Below are 21,324 nucleotides of genomic sequence, written 5' to 3' on the forward strand. Positions count from 1 at the left end.
TCTCTGTTGCACTCTTTTTCTATTTTGCTCTTTCCTTCTTTTTCTTTCTCTGGAGCTCTCTCGATCTTTCTCAGGTGCTCTCTCGCTCCTTTCTCTGGCACTCTCTCGATCTTCTCTGGAACTCTTTCGCGCCCACTCTCTCTGTCTGGCGCCTCCTCACTCTTTGTCTGGCGCCTACTCGCTCTTTGTCTGGCGCTCACTCGCTCTTTGTCTGGCGCTCACTCGCTCTTTGTCTGGCGCTCACTCGCTCTTTGTCTGACGCTCACTCGCTCTTTGTCTGACGCTCACTCGCTTTTTGTCTGGCGCTCACTCGCTTTTTGTCTGGCGCTCACTCGCTTTTTGTCTGGCGTTCACTCGCTTTTTGTCTGGCGTTCACTCGCTTTTTGTCTGGCGCTCACTCGCTCTTTGTCTGGCGCTCACTCGCTCTTTGTCTGGCGCTCACTCGCTCTTTGTCTGGCGCTCACTCGCTCTTTGTCTGGCGCTCACTCGCTCTTTGTCTGGCGCTCACTCGCTTTTTGTCTGGCGCTCACTCACTCTCTTTCTGGCTCTCTCGCTCTCTATCTGGCGCTCTCATGCTTACTCTTTCTGGCGCTCTCGTGCTTTCTCTCTTGCGCGCTCTCCCTCTCTTTCTTGCTCTTTCATACTCTCCCTCTCGCTCTTTCTTGCGCTCTCCCTCTCGCTCTTTCTTGCGCTCTCCCTCTCGCTCTTTCTTGCGCTCTCCCTCTCGCTCTTTCTTGCGCTCTCCCTCTCGCTCTTTCTTGCGCTCTCCCTCTCGCTCTTTCTTGCGCTCTCCCTCTCGCTCTTTCTTGCGCTCTCGCTCTTTCTTGCGCTCTCCCTCTCGCTCTTTCTTGCGCACTCCCTCTCGCTCTTTCTTGCGCTCTCCCTGCTCCTATTTCCTTTTTTTTATATACAATTTATGTAATATTTAAAAGTGATTCATGCAAATAACACACTTTGTCTGGATCTGGGGATTTTCTGATATCGATGCGTTACATTTGTCACCATAGAAAGTGGCCTTGAGGTTCTAGCAGTGCAGCGGGTATCAAAGGCCCAGGCCTGGCAAAGAACTGGAAGAGCAGGTAGAGAAGATAGTGGCATATGCTATAGACTCTACACAGAGGATGAGTTTGAGAAACTTGAGAAAATGACAGTCCCAGAGATACAGAGGTAAGTTGTAGAGGTCTTCAAGATGGCTTGTAAAAAGATTGAATTAAAGTGTACCTTAGTTCTAAACGAAAGCTGATTATAATAATGTTTCTTCTTGGCATAGTAACATGTTAAATAGACATACTAAAAACTATGCATCCCACTAATCAAGGCCAATAATTATCCCGGAAAACAGTTGTACTAAAGGGGCCTGAGATCTGTATTTTTGTGGGGGGAAGAGGAGGAGTTAGTGTGATTGTTATCAGTTGGATCTCCACTGATTTTTAATTTTAATTGTAATACACATACAATTCCTGTAACTTTATATTATATTTTACAAAATATACATTTTGTGAAAGCCCAGAACCCCCGCAGTTACATGGTTTCCTATGCGGTGGACTGCGGGAAAATGGCTGTCGGGGGGGCAGCGCATGCGCAGATGGAGATCTCAGGAGATGAGATCTCAGCACTGAGATCTCATCTCCCAAGATCTTGGTGCCGATATCTCCATCTGCGCATGTGCCATTTTCCCGACAGCCATTTTCCCGCAGTCCACCGCATAGGAAACCATGTAACTGCGGGGGTTCTGGGCTTTCACAAAATGTCGGCAGAGCCCCCACAGCACCAAACACCCGCAGCGGTGCGCCGCACATCTGAACACCCCCTCATCCCAGCCTGCGGCCTGCAGCAATGCTCCACTCTTGCCTCCTCTAGCAGCGACTCTGGGACCCCCCTTCACCGTGGCCGTTAAGGTATATCCCCATTATAAGATGCACCCCCATTTTCCCCCAAAAAATTTTGGGAAAAAAGTGTTTTATAATCCGAAAAATGCGTTATTTAAAAAAAAGGGGGGTTTTTTTTCCATGTACTATTAACCTAATGATAATATATTTTTTTCATGTTTTTCTGCAGATGTAATCTGGCCAGTGTGGTGCTGCAGCTTCTTGTCTTGAGAGTTCCTAACATCCTCACTTTTGATTTTGTCTCGAAACCCTCACCAGGTATGGGCATATACTAAGAGGTTGTAGTCTAGGAGAGATTACACAGGTCTGCAAGGGTAATATTGTTTGATAAGAGGTGATTTGTAGATACTTTCAATCTCTGAACTCCGTAAAAATATCAAAAAATTACCTCACGTACAGTTTTTCACAAACACTGACTCCATAGGCTTTTTCTTACACCATACTTTGACCCCTTTGGTGGATTGTTTTGGTGTCATTACACTGATTAAAAATGAAGGGCTGCTGTGCTGCAATTAGCTGCTGTGGGCAGAGTAGATTTTCTTAACCCAGCTTCCAGAGTATGGTGGTATCCATAGCTTCCAATCAGAGCCCAGCTTTCACTTTACCTCAGCAGTATAAGAAATGAAAGCTGCACTGTGATTGTTGCTATGGAGAGCAAAGGTAGATTTTCATTTAGACAGAGTTCATAAGAGCGTGGTAGTGTGCTTACCACGATTCCTTTCAGTATTTAGTGGTTGTGATGGATTAAGCTTGTTTCTAACAAAGTGATCGAAATGGCTACAAGGGGGTGTCGTAATTCACCGGACAAAGTTTGCTACATTTCCTGCTGTTTTGTAGTGAAGAAACTGCGAAGGATCATTACCGACTTCGTTACAAAAGTGTATTATGCATACTTTGGTACAAAAACTAGAGATCAGGACAAGTCGTGGGGTCCACATGTAGTGTGTTCTGTTCGTGTAGGAGAACTACAACAGTGGTCTAAAGGGAAGAGTTTAGTTTTGGCGTGCCTATGATCTGGGGGGAACCGCCAAATCATACTGATGACTGCTATTTTTGCACGCATTGCGTGGAGGGATTCAACCTTAGAAATAGGATGAAGTTATATACACGGACTTCCCATCAGTGATTTGCCTTGTGCCTCACGGTTCAGGAATACTTGTCCCTTCACCTCCAGAGAAACTTGAAGATTCAGAACATGAAGAGCATGATTCTGCCGATGGCTTTCACGCTGGTCGCAGCTTTTTTCACAGCTCGAAATAAATGATTTAGTCAGGGACTTCACAGAGTAGGTCCGCAGGCCTCCTATAGGAGAAAAGGTATCGAGGGAAGCTGTGAAGAGAATAGGAAATAATGTTGCAGAATGAAAGTTCAATCAATTTTTAACCCCTTCACGACATGCGCTGTACTATTACTGCGCATGTCGTGTCTCCCCCTTTGATGTGGGCTCCAGCGGTGAGCCCACATCAAAGTCGCGACACGTCAGCTGTTTTGTACAGCTGACATGTGCGCGCAATAGCGGCGGGTGAAATCGCGATTCACCCGCCGCTATTAACCTGTTAAATGCCGCTGTCAAACGCAGACAGCGGCATTTAACCTGCGCTTCCGGCCGGGCGGCCGGAAATGACCTCATCGCCGACCCCCGTCACATGATCGGGGGTCAGCGATGCATCAGGATGGTAACCATAGAGGTCCTTGAGACCTCAATGGTTACTAATGCCGGCCTGCTGTGAGCGCCCCCCTGTTGTCGGCACTCACAGCACACCTGCATTTCTGCTACATAGCAGAGCCGATCGAGTGGTGCCAGCTTCTAGCCTCCAATGGAGGCTATTGAAGCATGGCAAAAGTAAAAAAAAATGTTTTTAAAAATATGAAAAAAAATAAAAAAAAATATGAAAGTTTAAATCACCCCCCTTTTGCCCCATCCAAAATAAAACGATAAAAAAAAAAATCAAATCTACACATATTTGGTATCGCCGCGTTCAGAATCGCCCGATCTATCAATAAAAAAAAGCATTAACCTGATCGCTAAACAGCGTAACGAGAAAAAAATTCAAAACGCCAGAATTACGTTTTTTGGGTCGCCGCGATATTGCATTAAAATGCAATAACGGGCGATCAAAAGAATGTATCTGCACAAATGTGGTATCATTAAAAACGTCAGCTCGGCACGCAAAAAATAAGCCCTCACTTGACCCCAGATCACGAAAAATGGAGACGCTACGGGTATCAGAAAATGGCGCATTTTTATTTATTTATTTTTTTTAGCAAAGTTTGGATTTTTTTTTTCACCACTTAGATAAAAAATAACCTAGACATGTTTGGTGTCTATGAACTCGTAATGACCTGGAGAATCATAATATCAGGTCGGTTTTAGCATTTAGTGAAACTAGCAAAAAAGCCAAACAAAAAACAAGTGTGGGATTGCACTTTTTTTGCAATTTCACCACACTTGGAATTTGTTTCCCATTTTCTAGTACAAGACATGGTAAAACCAATTAAGACTTTCAAAAGTACAACTCGTCCCGCAAAAAACAAGCCCTCCCATGGCCATATTGACGGAAAAATAAAAAAGTTATGGCTCTGGGAAGGAGGGGAGCGAAAAACGAAAACACAAAAACGAAAAAGGGCCGCGGCATGAAGGGGTTAAACATAATATTGAATACATTTTTGGCTACGATAAAGCGTTTTCTTGGTCAGCTCGCTTGTGTAATTTCATGCATGTTTTGTGCAAAATCCATACGTGGTGGTTAAAAATAGAAGTGTTTTTAGAACTCTAGGATACAAAAACACAATCAGTTATTGGATTGTTTAACAGAGAATGGTTTTATGCCACCTTCACACATTCAGTATTTGGTCAGTATTTTACCTCAGTACTGTATTTGTAAGCTAAAACTAGGAGAGGAACAATCAGAGGAAAAGTATAATAGAAACATATGCACCACTTTCTGTATTTATCACCCACTCCTGGTTTTGGCTTACACATACTGAGGTAAAATACTGACCAAATACTGAATGTGGAATAAGGCAGTTTTACAGGACTTTAGTATTGAAGGTCTAGATTCCCGGTATTCTCACAAATGATCAGAATCTGTGCAAACATAGCGCTGCAGGGGCCATTACTGATTTTTTTTTTTTTTTTTCTATTGGATCTCGGTAGAGCATTTCCTTGGTGAAACTGTGTATACAATTCAATGAGCTAGTTATTAAAATATTTAAAAAAATTACTTTTGAGGCAGTTTAATTTTTTTTTCCAGATTCCATACGGTCTGCCATAGAGCAGTTGGATCTGCTTGGTGCAGTGGAAAGAAAAGAGGATCAGATAATTCTTACACCGTTAGGGAAGAAAATGGCTTCTTTTCCTTTGGAGCCTAAATTTTCAAAGGTAACTATTTGCTTTACAAATAGAGATTTTTACTGTATTTGTATAATACATATATAAAATGTCAGGACATCTACAAAATGCCTGAGGTTGATGTCTTTTATGAACCCTGAGTAACAGCTTGGACTAGCCATGGTTCATGTTAGCTGTCTGTATACTTCTACATATCACTAGTAGACAGTAAAAATCACTTTACATACTGTATCACTGGTTCTTCTACTAGTTACTAAGAACTGGTCAATTTGACTACATTTTTCCTTTCCTTGTAGACTATTCTCATTTCCTCAAAATTTCACTGCACAGAGGAGGTCCTGACTATTGTGGCATTGCTGTCGGTGGACAGTGTTCTTCATAATCCTCCTGCCAAACGAGATGAAGTGCAAGCAGTACGCAAGAAGTTCATTTCTAGTGAGGGCGATCATATCACTTTACTCAACATCTACCGGGCATTCAAAAACTTGGGCAAAAATAAGGCAAGTGTTCTGCTGGTATTACATTTGGAACATGGCCTCATATACTTTTTCTAGTTATGAGTTTTTTGTAAGTTTGCTTTTACTAATTAAATGGCTATTTCCAGTTTCAACCATTATGGTTTATTCACTATATATGATATATAGCTTAATAGATGCAGGGGTCTGTAGTCTCGATCCGGCGCCTCTTCTGTACTTACGATCACTGTCCTCCTGTCCTGCTTCGTGTGGATGACACGTACTACATCATCCACACACTGTCCCCTATCGCCCTCCTGCGCAGACTTATTTTTTCTCTGCCCTGCTGAGGACATTGCAAAGTACTGTAGCGTGCATGAGGCAGGAAAGGCCAAATAGTGCCAAAGACCCAGAAGTAAAGCCAGCGCATGTGCGCTAGACCTTTGCTCTGCTCTCAGCAGGGCAAAGAGAAGTACACTAGGAGCACGATTGGGAGACACTATGTGGATGACGTAGGACACGTCATTCACATGAAGCAGGGCAGGAGGCCGGCAATCGTAAGAAGACAGAAGGCGCCGGATCAAGACCAGAGACGGCCATCGGGGACTTAAATACAGCATACTAGAATGCTGTAAAAAATGGCTTAAACATTCTGGCTGTACTTTATATGGGGAAAACCATAACTATAAAGTCGTTGGAGCTTCTTGCTAAGGATTTATTTAACCAGGGTGGTGTAGTTGGTAAGCCAAATCTCCAACTCCACAGCGCTGCCTCACTACTGAGCATGTACATAAAGTGCAGCACAGATTCATCTCAACTAAAAGCTGAGATCAGGAACAGAACAGACATTTATAGGTCATTTCATAACTTTCCCAGATTCTTATAAAAACATGTACAGTATATCCTGCATTTTACTACTGTACCCAATTTATTATATCGTTAAGGAGTCTCAGTCCATTTTATACCAACTCCACCAAATGAACACAGACTCCACGACTCCGCAGCCCGCCCTGTATATAACATATAGTAGTCAAACTGTTAGTAGAGCCTGCCAAAACATTACTTGGCCTGCTGAATAAACACACTATAATATTGTGTTATATTATCTCAGTGCCTAAGTGACTGCTTAGCTTTATGTATGTCAGTGAAAAACCTATGCTGCTGCTCTGTCTGTGACAATGGAAGAGATCGGCTGGTAGGCTGACATTTCTCAGGACTCGTGAAGGAGCGGTTGATTGATCACCTTCTTAGGCCTCTTTCACACTTCCGTCTTTGAGCTCCTGTCGAAATCCGTCGATTTTTTTTTAAAAAACAGGATCCAGCAAATTTTTCTGCTGGATCCTGTTTTTTCCCATAGACTTGTATTAGCGACGGATTGTGACGGATGGTCATCCGTTTCATCCGTCGTGCACTGGATCCGTCGGAAAATTGCTGTCTGTCAGGCGGAGAAAACGTTCAGAGGAACGTTTTTTCTGTACGTTAGAAAATCGCTCAGCGACGGATCCTGCGCTGCCCATTGTTGGCTATAATGGAAGCCTATGGACGCTGGATCCGTCGCTGACTGTTAAAAGCAGGAATCCAGCCTATTCAGCATCAATAGTAAGATATAACGTTAAAAATAAAAAATCGCAATATTCTTACCTTCCGGCGTCCCACGCAGCGTTACCGATGCTCTTGGCAGCTAGCGTTCCCAGTAATGCATTGCGAAATGTCCCGATGACGTCGCAGTCTTGCGAGACAGCTACGTCATCAGAGGTCATTGAATGCAAGGCATTACTGGGAACGCCAGCTGCCAAGAGCATCGGTAACGCTGTGCGGGACGCCGGAAGGTAAGAATATTGTGATTTTTTAATTATGTTTAACCTGGGTTGTTTTGTGTATGCGTTTTCGCAGCGAAAAACCGCTGCAAAGGCTCATACACAACAGGTGCACATAGCCCAGTGCACCCGTTTTTTTACAATCTGCACAGGATCTGTCATTTCAACATTTTGACGGATCCTGTGCAGATTGTAAAAAAGGAAGTGTGAAAGAAGCCTAAGGCTACTTTCACACTAGCGTTAACTGCATTCCGCCACAATGCGTCGTTTTGCCGAAAAAACGCATCCTGCAAAAGTGTTTGCAGGATGCGTTTTTTCACCATTGATTAACATTAAGCGACGCATTGTGTCGGATTGCCACACGTCGCACCCGTCGTGCGACGGATGCGTCGTGCAGTGGCGGACCGTCGGGAGCAAAAAACGCTACATGTAACGTTTTTTGCTCCCGACGGTCCGCTTTTTCCGCCCCCACCTCCCTGCACTTCCCCGCACCTCACAATGGGGCAGCGGATGCGCTGGAAAAATGCATCCGCTGCACCCGTTGTGCGGCGGAGACAACGCTAGCGTCGGGGACCTCGGCCCGACGCACTGCGACGGACCGAGCCCGACGCTAGTGTGAAAGAAGCCTTAAAGGCAGGCAGACAAAATGCATCATTCTGACAACATCTGTTGTTCTTAGCTGAGGACAAATGTGTTCCCAATAGGAATTCAAAATGCCAAGTCCTTCTTCGCCCAAACATCTGCTGCAAGGGGGAGCATCCTATACACACTGGCCGATCATGCCCACCTTATGTGTGCAGGAATATAATCGCAGATAGTAATAGATTGTAATTACTCCTTCTAGTAGATGGTGACCTCCCCTTGCTAGTGATAGGTATATAATGATAGGTACACTTGACTGGCACCTGCAGTGATGGATATTAACACTGTATCTAAAATTGTTTTGTTCTTTTGCAGGAGTGGTGCAGAGAGAATTTTGTTAATGGCCGAAATATGATGCTGGTGTCAGAGGTTCGTGCTCAACTCAGAGACATTTGTATAAAGGTATCCATCTACTTTCTAATATATTTGAGAAGTTCTCCTAAATAGATGGCCGAAAACGAACTTTGATTTTAATTCTAAATGTGTGTGTAATTTAATAATCTAATAGCTTTTCTAATATACCTTAATTAAAAAGTATTTACTGTTCCCTCTCTAATCTCTAACTGCTTTATTTATTTATTTTTTTTTTGTTTTGAGAATCCCCAGTGCATGCCTGGGATATGCAAATGAGATGTCATAAGGGGGCTGCAGGCTCTGTCACCACCCTGAAGTAAAGCATCATCAGTTCTGTTTTTCAGGTGCTGGGCTAGTCCCTGCTCTGCTGAGCATGCATTTTTTTAATTCTGACGTATGCTCAGTACGAGCTCCCATGTCACTGTGATATTGTGATATTACTTTCATTACACAGGGCTAATGGGAAGTTGCATATCAGCAAAGAGCATCTTAAAGGGGTTGTCTAGTCCAAATTGATAAGTCTGCAGTCACTCTGTGTGATTGCAAACTTAGAATCCTCCCAGCGCACGCACAGTGCGCTGCAGGATTCGCCAATTTCTGAGCCGGGACTGAATGGTATATATGCGTTATACATACTCCCAGCCAAAGCCCAACTAGTGGTTGTGGCCTCGAACTATACAAGTGTATGGAGCGAGGCCGCACCCAGTAGTTGGGCTTTGGCCGGGAGTATGTATAACGCATACATACCATCCAGTCTGGGCTCAGAAACCGGCGAATCTGGGGAGATTCATAAGTCTGCAGTCACACATAGTGACTGCAGACTCGTAGATTTGGACTGGAGAACCCCCTTAAGGTGAGCCAAACAATGCCTCCCTCCACCCCGCGAAAGTGATGATACTTTCAGGCAGAGCTGGTGTTTGCTCGCAATGTTCTCTTACAAAGAAACTATAGGAGAGAAGAAGCGCACAATAGGGTCTTATCCGACAATTTCAGAATCTGTTATTCAGAAAACTGCTCACCTGGTGCCCCTTTGAAAGGGCATATAAACGTCAGCTGCTGCAGATCCACGGGTCAGGCATTGACTATATCAGGAACCAAACGAGGGAAATTGGTGGATACCATCCACGCTGTGAGCAAATGAAAATCCGGATGTATTGATGCAAATGAATTGTGGCTTTATTATTGAATGAAGCCACAATTCCTTTGTATCAGTACGTCCGGATTTTCATTTGTTCAGCAGTGGGGGTGTTATCCACTAATTTCCCTCGTAATGTTCTCTTCTTATTATGCGCACACTGACAGTGTGCACTTGTGCCGGCTTATCTCATTAGTCGGTGAAGGAGCACACTATCACTGCACTGAAAAAATATTGCACAGTGACAAGGGAGCTCGTATTCCGCATACATTGGAATTGGCAACTAATGCATGCTCAGTAGAGCTGGGACTAACACAGCCCCTGAAACGGATGTCACTGATGACACTTCACTTAAGGCCATGTTCACACATTCAGTATTTGGTCAGTATTTAACATCATTATTTGTAAGCTATAACAAGGAGAGGATAAAAATGCAGAAGTGGTGCACATGTTTCTCTACCTTTTTTTCTAATAGAAACACGTGCACCACTTCTGCATTTATCACCCACTCCTGGTTCTAGCTTACAAATAATGATGTCAAATACTGAACGTGGCCTAAGGTTGGTGGCAGAGGCTGCGGGCCTCGGCCCCCTGATGACGCCCTGTTTGAGTATCCAGGCATGTACTGGGGATTCTCAAACAAAATGTCATCAAACTGGAAGTAGGTTAAAAAAAAAGTTAAATGTGGCATTTAGAGAGGGTAGAAAGGGAGCGCTTAGGACTTTTCAATTAAAGCATATTAGAAAATCTGTTAGATTATTACATTAAATAGGCAGTTGTTGATTTAATCCTGTTTGTTTCGAACCAGCAAATTAATGCACCCCTGTTATGAGTCAGAAATACTGTAAACAAGTGCAACTCCTAAATGGTAAAACTAGGGGTTGCTAAGGTCTTGCTTTACGCAGCTTCCAGTACCAGAGTTGCCTGGTATCCTGCTTAAAAGGACATATAGAAGATGCATTGCCAAGGAAGCCCTCTTTTTCAGATGCTCTCAGCCAATTATCCTTATTGAAAAAAAATGAAACAGTGATGCTGATTAGCTAAGAGAAGCAATTTGACAGTAGCTCACAATACTCTGCTCAGATATTTTTTTAAGGTGGATGCCACACACAGTATAGAGAATACCCTACTCTGGCAGTTCTTATAGCTGTTTATTGGTTTATCTCTTATGCCCTTCTTGTTCTGTCTGATCATGTGGACAATCTGCCTTGTTGCGGTTTCCTTCTAACTTGAATATGTTTCTATTTCTATAACAGATGTCAATGCCGATAGAGTCATCAAGAACAGATACGCGCAATATCAGACAGTGCTTAGCCCACGGCCTTTTTATGAATGCTGCAGAGCTGCAACCAGATGGGACATACACCACTGTTGAGACGCACCAACCTGTCTCTATACACCCCTCGTCCATCCTTTTCCACTGCAAGCCAGCCTGTGTGATCTACAATGAACTTCTCCATACTTCTAAGTGCTACATGAGAGACTTGTGTGTTGTGGATGCTGACTGGCTGTTCGAGGCAGCACCTGAATATTTTAGAAGGAAATTAAAATCTTCCAAGAACTGAGATGCAACTCGGAAGCGTTTTATAGTATGCTACATAGGATTTTTGCTACAGTGGTATATCACTGCTCTAAGCTGTACCTGTTCCTATAGGAACTGAACACCTTTATGTGGACAAGTGTGTTGTAAAAATATATTTTATATTTAAATTTTAAAGGGTTAACATTGAATTATGTTGGTGTTACAAATATGCTTGCAGGACAAACTTTCCATACATTGCAGGGCTGTGGAGTTGGTAAGCCAAACTACCGACTCCGACTCCCCAGCACTGTCGCTACTGAGCATGTACATAAAGTGCAGCACAGATTCATCTCGCCTAAACCTCCGACTCCCCAGCACTGTCACTACTGAGCATGTACATAAAGTGCAGCACAGATTCATCTCACCTAAACCTCCGACTCCCCAGCACTGGTCACTACTGAGCATGTACATAAAGTGCAGCACAGATTTATCTCACCTAAACCTCCGACTCCCCAGCACTGGTCACTACTGAGCATGTACATAAAGTGCAGCACAGATTCATCTCCACTAAAAGCGGAGATCCTGAGATCAGGAACAGAACAGACATTTATAGGACATTTCATAACTTTCCCAAATTCTTATGAAAACATTTACAGCACATGCTGCATTGTACTACTGAACCCAATTTATTATATATTGTCGGAGTCGGTCCATTTTATACCAATTCCGACTCCACAACCCTGATGCATTGAGTAACTACTGTGTTTCCAAGCTATATTCCTGAGCTCAACCTTTTTGAACAGGTTACAGCTGCTGGAAATGAGGTGAAAGCTTGAAAAGCCAGTGGGATTGTGAAGGCAGGTCTAGATGAGAATTCTACATGGAACATAATGTAACTAGAAGGCCATATGTAAAGCAGATAATTTACTCATCATTATATTGAAATGAACAGTGTAGAATAGTTTCTCAGTCAAGCTGTACTTAGAGGTTGGCTCATTGGTGGCTTATTGCTGGGGTACACCACCAACGCTCTGTCGGAGATGTGACTACTTGTCACCAGCACTAGAAATGCTCTGTGCTACTTCTGGCCAGACATATGTTAAGATTACCTCAAGAAAGTTATATGTAGCCTTTATTTATTCCTCTTACCATGACATGTGCCGTATGGTGGCAATAACTAACACACCGGTAGAAATGACACTTTCAATAGATTAACATTACTGCTAACATTGTTCAGTCTAATATTCTTCATGTTCCTTAAATTGTCCTTCTTACACCAAAAGGATCAGCTGTTATTTCTGTCAGGCACCCGAGTGTAAAAATCAGATTAGTGCTATCTGAATATGATAGTACTCAGACCAATGTTATTCAATGGGGCAGTGCTGATGACCAATTTTTTTCACTGACTGTTTGTTAACAAAAATCGCATCATGCTGCACTTTCACTCTGAAATTGGAAGACTCATTCAAGTCTATGGGTGTGTGGAAAACATCAGAATCAGAGCACTATGCTGACAATCTGAGAAAACTCTGATCCATAGACTTACAAGGGCGAGGTTGATCTGACACTTGGATCAATATCAGACAAGTCCCCGTGTTTGTGTGTGGACCACTCCGTCTGAGGAAGAAAACTGATGGGTGAACTACCCCATAGACTATCACAGGTACAAGTGCTATCTGTGAAAAACCAATTGCACTTGTACAAGAAGAACTGAATTGTAATGAGCCCTAGTGCATGGGGTAACCAGTACTATATTATACTGAACGCAGGCCTGGAGATGACCACCTTAGTGATCTTTCAATCTAAACGTCATGCACAGCAAAAGACATAACAAAAGTACTATTTTCCAAAGGGCCCCAATGAAGACAGAATGAGAACACTTTGTGTAAAGTTTCCCTTCAACATATTTTTACTATAGGCTTTCATCATTATCATGCTATTTATCCATGATGCTGCTAGATAAGCTGGTATATTAGCAGGCATAACTCTTACTTTATGCCAATAGCCTATACAAACTACAAATTCTTGTGTAGTCAGTTCTGCATGGCATGCTGCGGTAGAAAATGTATTAAAGATATCATTAGGCAATACTGCATTGCATGTATTTAAAAATCATACATAGAGATAATACAATTTCTGTTACACATTTGTCAGTGTACACCAGGATTAAAGACCTGCCTCCAAGCCCACACTGCGGAGCAGTTATACTGCCACCCATTTCAGTCTGAGCATACTTTTACTACGGGTGGAAGGGGGGAAACAATAGACTATTTTTAAGAAGTGTTTGTAAAGTGAGAATGTGTGCCTTTTAATGACTAAGCCGATCATTTTATCAAAGGATGCTCAGGGATGTGTACCACAAACCTCTCTGGGGTGGAGGGGGGGGTTTAATGAACATGGGGGTCTCATTTGTAGATTTCGATTAATGTCAATAGAGGAGTAGGTTCTCAACCTTATCTGCTGGACTCACTGACATGAGTAAAGGAAAAACCCCTTTAATACAATGTGGTCTGTTAATGGTTAAAAATAAGGATTATGCCAAACTTTCAGTTGGGCACTGCTGATTTTGTAGTATGTATGGATGTATTTTTTGTAGATTGATTCTACAAGGGGGGTCGGGGTGGGTAAGGATTGTTTCTGTTTAACTATGTTCTAACTAAAATATATCTAAAAGGACTAACTGCAGATTTTATGCCCTATTTATTTAAAACCAAAGGCTGCAGAAATATATAATATATATGACATTTCTCAAAGGTGTCACCTATAGGTTCGGGTTGACACTTATTCAGAAACCCTGTAACTTACTAGATATTATGTACCAAACATATCAGTCCTGTCCATATGTTCTATCATCATTACTACAAGACTATAAAAGCACAATATTTTGGATTAATTTCATTGTAACGGGTTTTGGGGGAAGAAAACATTTGTATCAGTGCAAAGTTTTGTGTTAAAATTAGGGAGTATTTCCCATAAATAAAAAATAAATAAATAAACCCTCAACCACATATTTTTTTTGATATTCAATTGTTTTCCATCACTGAACACTTAGGGCTTCTATTCATTAAGACAGGCATTTTGCCAGTTTTGATCAAGAGAATGCTGGCGTAAGATGTGCCAAAATCATTGGCATGTGCCCCATATTTAGCTACTGTGCCCATCGGAAGAAATGTACTCTATTCGGAAACTAGAGTATGTTTCTAAAAAAAATGGCATTTCAAACATTTGCCCTTGGGTCACTTTGGGGGAATTTAGTCCACATCTTGTAGAAGAGTTTGCTTTAGGCCCTGCTACAGGGTCTACTGTGAGTTTAATCCATTGATGTGTAGACGTTTAATCTTTGCCTTTATGCACAACCCAAATACTCTTTAGATTATGGATAAATATCCAGACACTCCCAGGTAAAATTAAAAAGGTGGACACTTTATTAGTGTAGCAGTGTGGATGGAGCTTGAGATATTCTTCCCTAAAAGCATTCCACTAAAAGGAAAAACCCCTTTAATACAATGTGGTCTGTTAATGGTTAAAAATAAGGATTATGCCAAACTTTCAGTTGGGCACTGCTGATTTTGTAGTATGTATGGATGTATTTTTTGTAGATTGATAGGTCAATAGGGATCCTATTATGGACTGTTTAGAAGGTTGTATGGCATAATCTGAAGGAATAAAAACCTGAATCCAATTTTCTGCTCAAAAAATTGTATATTCCTTGATCCCAATATACTGTAATAAGAAAAATATGTAAAACTGCATACTTCTGTAGTCTAATAATAAAATACAGTTTGCCATGCTGCTGCTGTATGCTTTTCTCTATTTTCGGCATGATGTGATGTTCTCCTTCATTGGCTTTGGTGACTGCACTGTACTTACAGGCTTTCCTCACTGAACATAATAATAGTAACAGAGTAGTAAGTACCCGTGTACAATCAGATGATGTGGTAAAGACATAGAGAAAAGTCATAAGAATCATAATATGAAGATACTAACCACTGGCCATCTTCTGGTCTTCCTGGTGCCCCTCTGGTCCTGTGCGGCCATATTGTGACAATTTGTGATGGACCGGGAGTCAGAGGTAACGGTCAAAAGCTCTCAATGTAAGTCTGAGCGCCAGAACGAGGCTTTTGTAGATGTCTGTTGAAAAGTGACCTCTGGCTTGCAACAGCAAACACTGGAGCAATCCAGCAGGGCACAAACTGCTGGATAAAAGATGGAGATGGTGGCTGGTAAATATGAGACTAAGTGCAGGGACCTTACATTAGTAAGGTTGAGAAAATCGGCAGCCCAGTTCTCCACTCTTGGGATGTGTACTGCCGAGATCATCTGTACATTCTACTCGGCCTATAACAGAATCTGTGTAACTTCTGACAATACTGCTCGACTTTGGGTTATGTATGCCACCGCCACAGCATTGTCAGGATCAGATGGTTAAGGAGAAGATCCTGCCTGAAGTAGAGCAAGGAAGATTGCACTGAGTTCCAGAATGTTCATGGGAAGAGACGATTCCTGGGCAGTCCAACGGCCCTGGACTGTTAAGTTCTGCAAAACTGCTCCCCAACCGAGAAGACTGGCATCTGTTGTAACGATCTTCCAACAAGGTTGCTGAAAAGATCTCCCACAATGGACTAGGGGAGATTGAGTCCAACATTCCAGGGACATCTTTATTCGAGAAGGGAGCGTGATTAGCTGATCCAGGGAGTGAGTCGACCTGTCCCATCTTGACAGCAAAAAAAGTTGAAGGAGACGCGTATGAAACGTGAACGGAACTGCTGTCATTAACGCGACAATCCTGCCTAGTGCGCTCATACAGGGCCGCATCGAATGAAATGTGCCTCTGAGGGAGCGAATCCCGTGTGATAGAACAGTGTGTTTCTCTTGTGCAGAAAAACTCTTGATCGCGTAGTGGCGAACACCATTTCCAGATAAACAATACGTTGGTCCAGGATCAGAGACTACTTTGGAAGTTTAATAAGCCTGCCTAGATGGGAGAGTGTATCCAGAGTGATCTGTAGACTCTTGTGACAATGCTGAGAAAGATGCAGCCTTGATGAGAATGTGATGAGGATGCCTCTGCTCCGAAGAATGGCCATAATTAGTGATGAGCGAGTGTACTCATTGCTCGGGTGTTCTCCGAGTATTTGTAAATGGAGTTTTCATTGCCTCAGCTGCATGAGTTACAGCTGATAGACAACTTGAATACATGTGGGGGTTCCCTAGCAACCAGGCAACCCCCACATGTACTCAGGCTGGCTAGCAGCCGTAAATCATGCAGCTGCGTCAACAAAAACTAAATCTCTGAGCAGTTACAAATACTCGGAGACCACACGAGTGTGCTCGGGAAAACCCGAGCAGCGAGTACACTCGCTCATCACTAGCTATAACCATCGCCATTATCTTCGTGACTCTGGGTGCTGTGGCTAGGCCGAATGGCAGCGGCGTGTATTGAAAGTGGGATTACTGTACAGTGAACTGATCAAATCTTTGGTGAGGAGGAAATATGGGAATGTGTAGATAGGCATCTTGAATGTCCACGCAGCAAAAGAATTCCTCGGGTTCCATGGAGGCTATTACCGTGCGAAGGGACTCCATTTTGAAATGGCGTAATCGAACATGTTTGTTCAATAACTTGAGATCCAAAATTGGACGAACTGAGCCATCCTTCTTTGGAACCATGAACAGGTTTGAATAGAAACCTGAAAAGTGATATGGTAAAGGAACAGGGATGATGACCCTTGCCTTGGAGAGTTAGGCTGATAACCTTGAAAAACCTGGGAATTAGGGAAGGGTCATTTGGTGGGCAGTTCTTGCAAAAGTGAAAATGAGGTAACATAGAAAACTATCATATAACCCTGTGAGACAACGTCTTGGACCCAGGCATCGTCCGTCACTGAGAGCCACTCGTTCCAGAGATTGGAGATATCTGCCCACCCAGGCTTCACAGGTGGGAGCGGCCCAACATGCCGAGGAAAATCTGTTGGATCCGAGTATGGAAGACCGCTACTGGTGGGAATTCAGGGTGCCAGGAGGAGGCTGGCTTGAAGGAAGGCCTCTTCCTCTCCTGATAGGCTGGAGATTTGTGGTTTTGTCGGTTACTGGTCTGAACTCGGAATCTCCGAAAGAAACAAAACTGCACTGTATGACCCTTGAGAGGTGGGTGCTTAGGTCTCTGTTGAGGGAGGGAAGTACGCTTACCCCTTGTGGCATTGGAAATTACCTAATTCAGTTCCTCTACGAAAAGACGGGAGCGGAAGGCCGGTGTCTGTATGCCATGCCTTTAACCATAAGACCCTGCGAATGGTGATGATGTCAGAGCAGAGCAAGTGGCTGCATCAAGGGAACCTGTGAGGAGAAACTTCCCTGCATGACCAATTAGATCTGCCAGCTCGGAAGGTGGGGCGTTTGACAGGATACCCTGGGGGGGAAGTGTTTTTTTTTTTTTTTATCCAGGCCGAGACTGCCTTGGCTACCCATGTCACTACAAAGGACGGGAAGAGGGCTGAGCCCGCGGCCTCGAAAGCTGATTTGGTGAGGGCTTCGGTGTCTGTCAGAGTGCTCTTTTAAAGAGGCTGCATCAGAGAGAGGAAGAATAGTGTTAGTGGAGAGCCAGGAAACGGGGAGGTCCACTAAGGGAGACACTGCCCATTTCTGAAGCAGATCAGATGTAAAAGGATACAAGAGTTCCATCCTAATTTCTTCTCTGGAAATGCTTGTCTGGGTGTTCTTTAGTGAAGATTCCGGTGAATTCCTTTTGGTTGGCGAAGGTTCTGGGAGGACGCTTTGTCTTTCTGAATGATACAGTCTTCTCAGAGGAAGATGTTTCTGGATCCTCTATTATTATTATTTATTATTATAGCGCCATTTATTCCATGGCGCTTTACATGTGAGGAGGGGTATACATAATAAAAACAAGTACAATAATCTTAAACAATACAAGTCACGACTGGTACAGTAGGAGAAAGGACCCTGCCCGCGAGGGCTCACAATCTACAAGGGATGGGTGAGAATACAATAGGCGAGGGTAGAGCTGGTCGTGCAGCGGTTTGGTCGATCGGTGGTTACTGCAGGTTGTAGGCTTGTCGGAAGAGGTGGGTCTTCAGGTTCTTTTTGAAGGTTTCGATGGTAGGCGAGAGTCTGATATGTTGTGGTAGAGAGTTCCAGAGCAGGGGTGATGCGCGAGAGAAATCTTGTATGCAACTGTGAGAAGAGGAGATAAGAGAGGAGCAGAGAAGGAGATCTTGTGAGGATCGGAGGTTGCGTGCAGATAAGTACCGGGAGACGAGGTCACAGATGTATGGACGAGATAGGTTGTGGATGGCTTTGTATGTCATGGTTAGGATTTTGTAGTGGAGTCTCTGGGCAATGGGGAGCCAGTGAAGGGATTGACAAAGGGGAGAGGCCAGGGAATAGCGGGGGGACAGGTGGATTAGTCAAGCAGCAGAGTTTAGAATAGATTGGAGGGGTGCGAGAGTGTTCGAGGGGAGGTCACAAAGCAGGAGGTTGCAGTAGTCAAGGTGGGAGATGATGAGGGCATGGACTAGGGTTTTTGCAGATTCTTGGTTTAGGAATGTACGGATCCGTGAAATATTTTTTAGTTGAAGGCGGCAGGAAGTGGAAAGGGCTTGGATATGTGGTTTGAAGGAGAGATCAGTGTCAAGAATTACCAAGAGGCAGCAAGCTTGTGGGACTGGGGAGAGTGGGCAGCCGTTTACTGTAATGGACAGGTTCGTTGGGGGGTCGCGTGAGATGGGGGAAAGATGATGAATTATGTTTTGTCCATGTTAAGTTTTAGAAATCTAGCGGAGAAGAAGGATGAAATAGCGGACAGACATTGAGGCATTCTGGTTAGTAGGGTGATGATATCTGGTCCAAAGATGTAGATCTGTGTGTCAACAGCATAGAGGTGATACTGAAAGCCGTGAGTTTCTATGAGCTGTCCCAGGCCAAAGGTGTATATGGAGAAGAGCAGGGGCCCTAGGACTGAACCTTGCGGGACTCCGACAGATAGGGGGCGAGGTGAGGAGGTGGTGTGTGAGTGGGAGACGCTGAATGTCTGGTCTGTTAGGTGTGATGAGATCCAGGATAGGGCCAAGTCTGTGATGCCAAGGGATGAGAGGGTCTGTAGTAATAGGGAATGGTCCACTTGTCAAAGGCAGAGGACAGGTTCAGGAGGAGGAGGACAGAGTAGTGTCGCTTGGGTCAAGAGAGGGCTTTTTGAGGATAGGTGTGATTGAGGCATGTTTAAAGCTTGAGGAGAAAATACCAATTGTTAGTGATAGGTTGAAGAGATGGGTTAGGGTGGAGATGAAGACTGGCGAGGTTTGGGATGAAGTGGGATGGGATCAGATCAAGTGCACAGGTGGTGAGATGCGATCTTGAGAGTAGAGTGGAGAGTCGATCTTCAGTAATGGTGGAGAAGTTGGTTTTGGAGGTGGAGGGCTGGGAATTTGGGAGGAAGGGCTCTGGGGGTTGTCAACCAAAACTGTCTCTGATGTTATCAATCTTCTGCTTGAATAATGAGGCAAAGTCTTCAGCTGAGATGAGTGGGAAGGGAGGAGGTGCTGGGGGACGGAGGAGAGAATTGAAGTTGTTGAATAACTGTTTAGGGTTGTGAGACAGGGAAGATATGAGAGATGAGAAGTAGGTTTGTTTAGCTGTAGTGAGTGAGGCCTTGAAAGTAGTGAGGGACTGTTTGAATGTGATGAAGTGCTCGTTGGAGTGGGATCTTTTCCATCTCCGCTCAGCAGCCCTGGAAGCTCGCCTCAGTTCTTTGGTGAGGCTGGTGTGCCAGGACTGTCAGTTGATTTTGTGAGCTTTGGTATGTGTGAGAGGGGCAACAGATTTCAAAGCTGCAGCTATTGTGGTGTTATATAGAGCAGCGGCGGAATCCGCATTGTGTAGGGAACTTATTTCTGTAAGAGGGAGAAGGGATTCAGAGAGTGAGTGTAGATCAAGGTGTTTAAGATTTCTGCGAGGGTGTGCAAGTTTGTGGTTGGCGAAGGTTCTGGGAGGACACTTTGTCTTTCTGAATGATACAGTCTGCTCAGAGGAAGATGTTTTTGGAACCTCTATGTTAAGGATCTGATTGACAGCTACAATTAGACTATTTACCATGTCCCATAGTTTAGAGATCTGTTTGGAGCCTTTATAAGAACCTGCCTAAGGCCGGGATCACACATACGCGAGAAACGTCCGAGTCTCACAGGTGGAAAAACAGCTCTGGCGCCAGCACTCCGGAGCGTGCAGCCGCACATGGAGCTGCACGTTCCGCTCCGGAGTGCCGGCACCAGAGTTGGGTTTTCACCTGCGAGACTCGGCCGTATCTCGCGTATGTGTGATCCCGGCTTTAGGCTGAGGTTCTGACTCCAGCGGAGCTGAACCATCAGAGAAGAGGTGTAACCTTTTGGGATTGGGGGGCTGTAGGGTTCACAACACTGAGGAGAGCGATTGGGGGTCTCATAGCAGAGGCAGGGCTGGGCAGTCATTCTAAGACTGAAACCAAGGACTGGGATACCTTGGTATCGTCGGCTACTGACTGGGTAAGAGATGCAGCCCACTCAGAGGTGCACTCTCGTCACGAGCAGTGGTGGGCTCCTGGAGTGGTATATTAGATGGGGTGCAGTTTGGACAGAGGGACGAGGTCTAACCAGAGGGAACCTTCTTTTTACAGGTGGAGCAAGTGGAATGGAAAACAATAGGAGGATGAGAGTGAGGCTTCCTGGGTCTAGGCATAGAGAGAAGGGACATGCCAATGTGAGCTATCCTGGGAAGAGAGCTGCTCCCCAGTGGCAGAGCTTACTCAGACCCTGCATCCTGATTCCAGCAGCGCTCAGTCGGCATTGTGTTGCAGGGACTGGAGCTATGGCACACGATGCTCTGCAGAGGTAGAGAGTTCCTGCACCACCTGAATCAGTAGCTGGACATGGGGCCAGGTAGTAAGGGTGGTGCCAGTAAAACGCGCAAAAGTTTAAGTGTCTCTTAATGAAATGGAGGAAGATGAGATTTCTCCTATAAATGACAGCGGTTCCTTCTGTACTAGTGTCAGTGGTATATCCCTGCAGCGCCCTCTCCGGCCGGTGACAGAATCTCGGCATGGCAGAACGATCAGTCCTCCTGCCAGAGCACATGCTGGGAGCTGACCCCGCCTTCTCTGCTGCTACTCCT

The 21,324-nt window shown here is 44.3% G+C and overlaps 1 protein-coding gene across 2 annotated transcripts in view; it reads left to right on the forward strand.

Moving 5' to 3' along the window:
• The window catches only part of DHX33 (DEAH-box helicase 33), a 36,042-nt gene extending 21,138 nt beyond the window's left edge, over positions 1-14,904 (forward strand). Inside the window, exons 7-13 of one of the 2 annotated variants that reach the window (XR_013223907.1) lie at positions 1,008-1,167; positions 2,059-2,147; positions 5,144-5,271; positions 5,538-5,741; positions 8,471-8,557; positions 10,901-11,490; positions 11,558-14,904. Coding sequence is in view for 1 of the 2 variants with exons in the window: in XM_077296500.1 (XP_077152615.1) it covers positions 1,008-1,167; positions 2,059-2,147; positions 5,144-5,271; positions 5,538-5,741; positions 8,471-8,557; positions 10,901-11,209 (977 nt within the window). In the remaining variant the exon portion in view is untranslated. Of the gene's footprint in view, positions 1-1,007; positions 1,168-2,058; positions 2,148-5,143; positions 5,272-5,537; positions 5,742-8,470; positions 8,558-10,900 lie in introns of both variants that reach the window. The other variant, XM_077296500.1, reaches the window with a different exon arrangement.
• The last annotated feature ends 6,420 nt before the right edge of the window (positions 14,905-21,324 follow it).

The sequence above is a fragment of the Ranitomeya variabilis genome, chromosome 3, assembly GCF_051348905.1.
Source record: "Ranitomeya variabilis isolate aRanVar5 chromosome 3, aRanVar5.hap1, whole genome shotgun sequence".
Lineage (NCBI taxonomy): Eukaryota > Metazoa > Chordata > Amphibia > Anura > Dendrobatidae > Ranitomeya > Ranitomeya variabilis.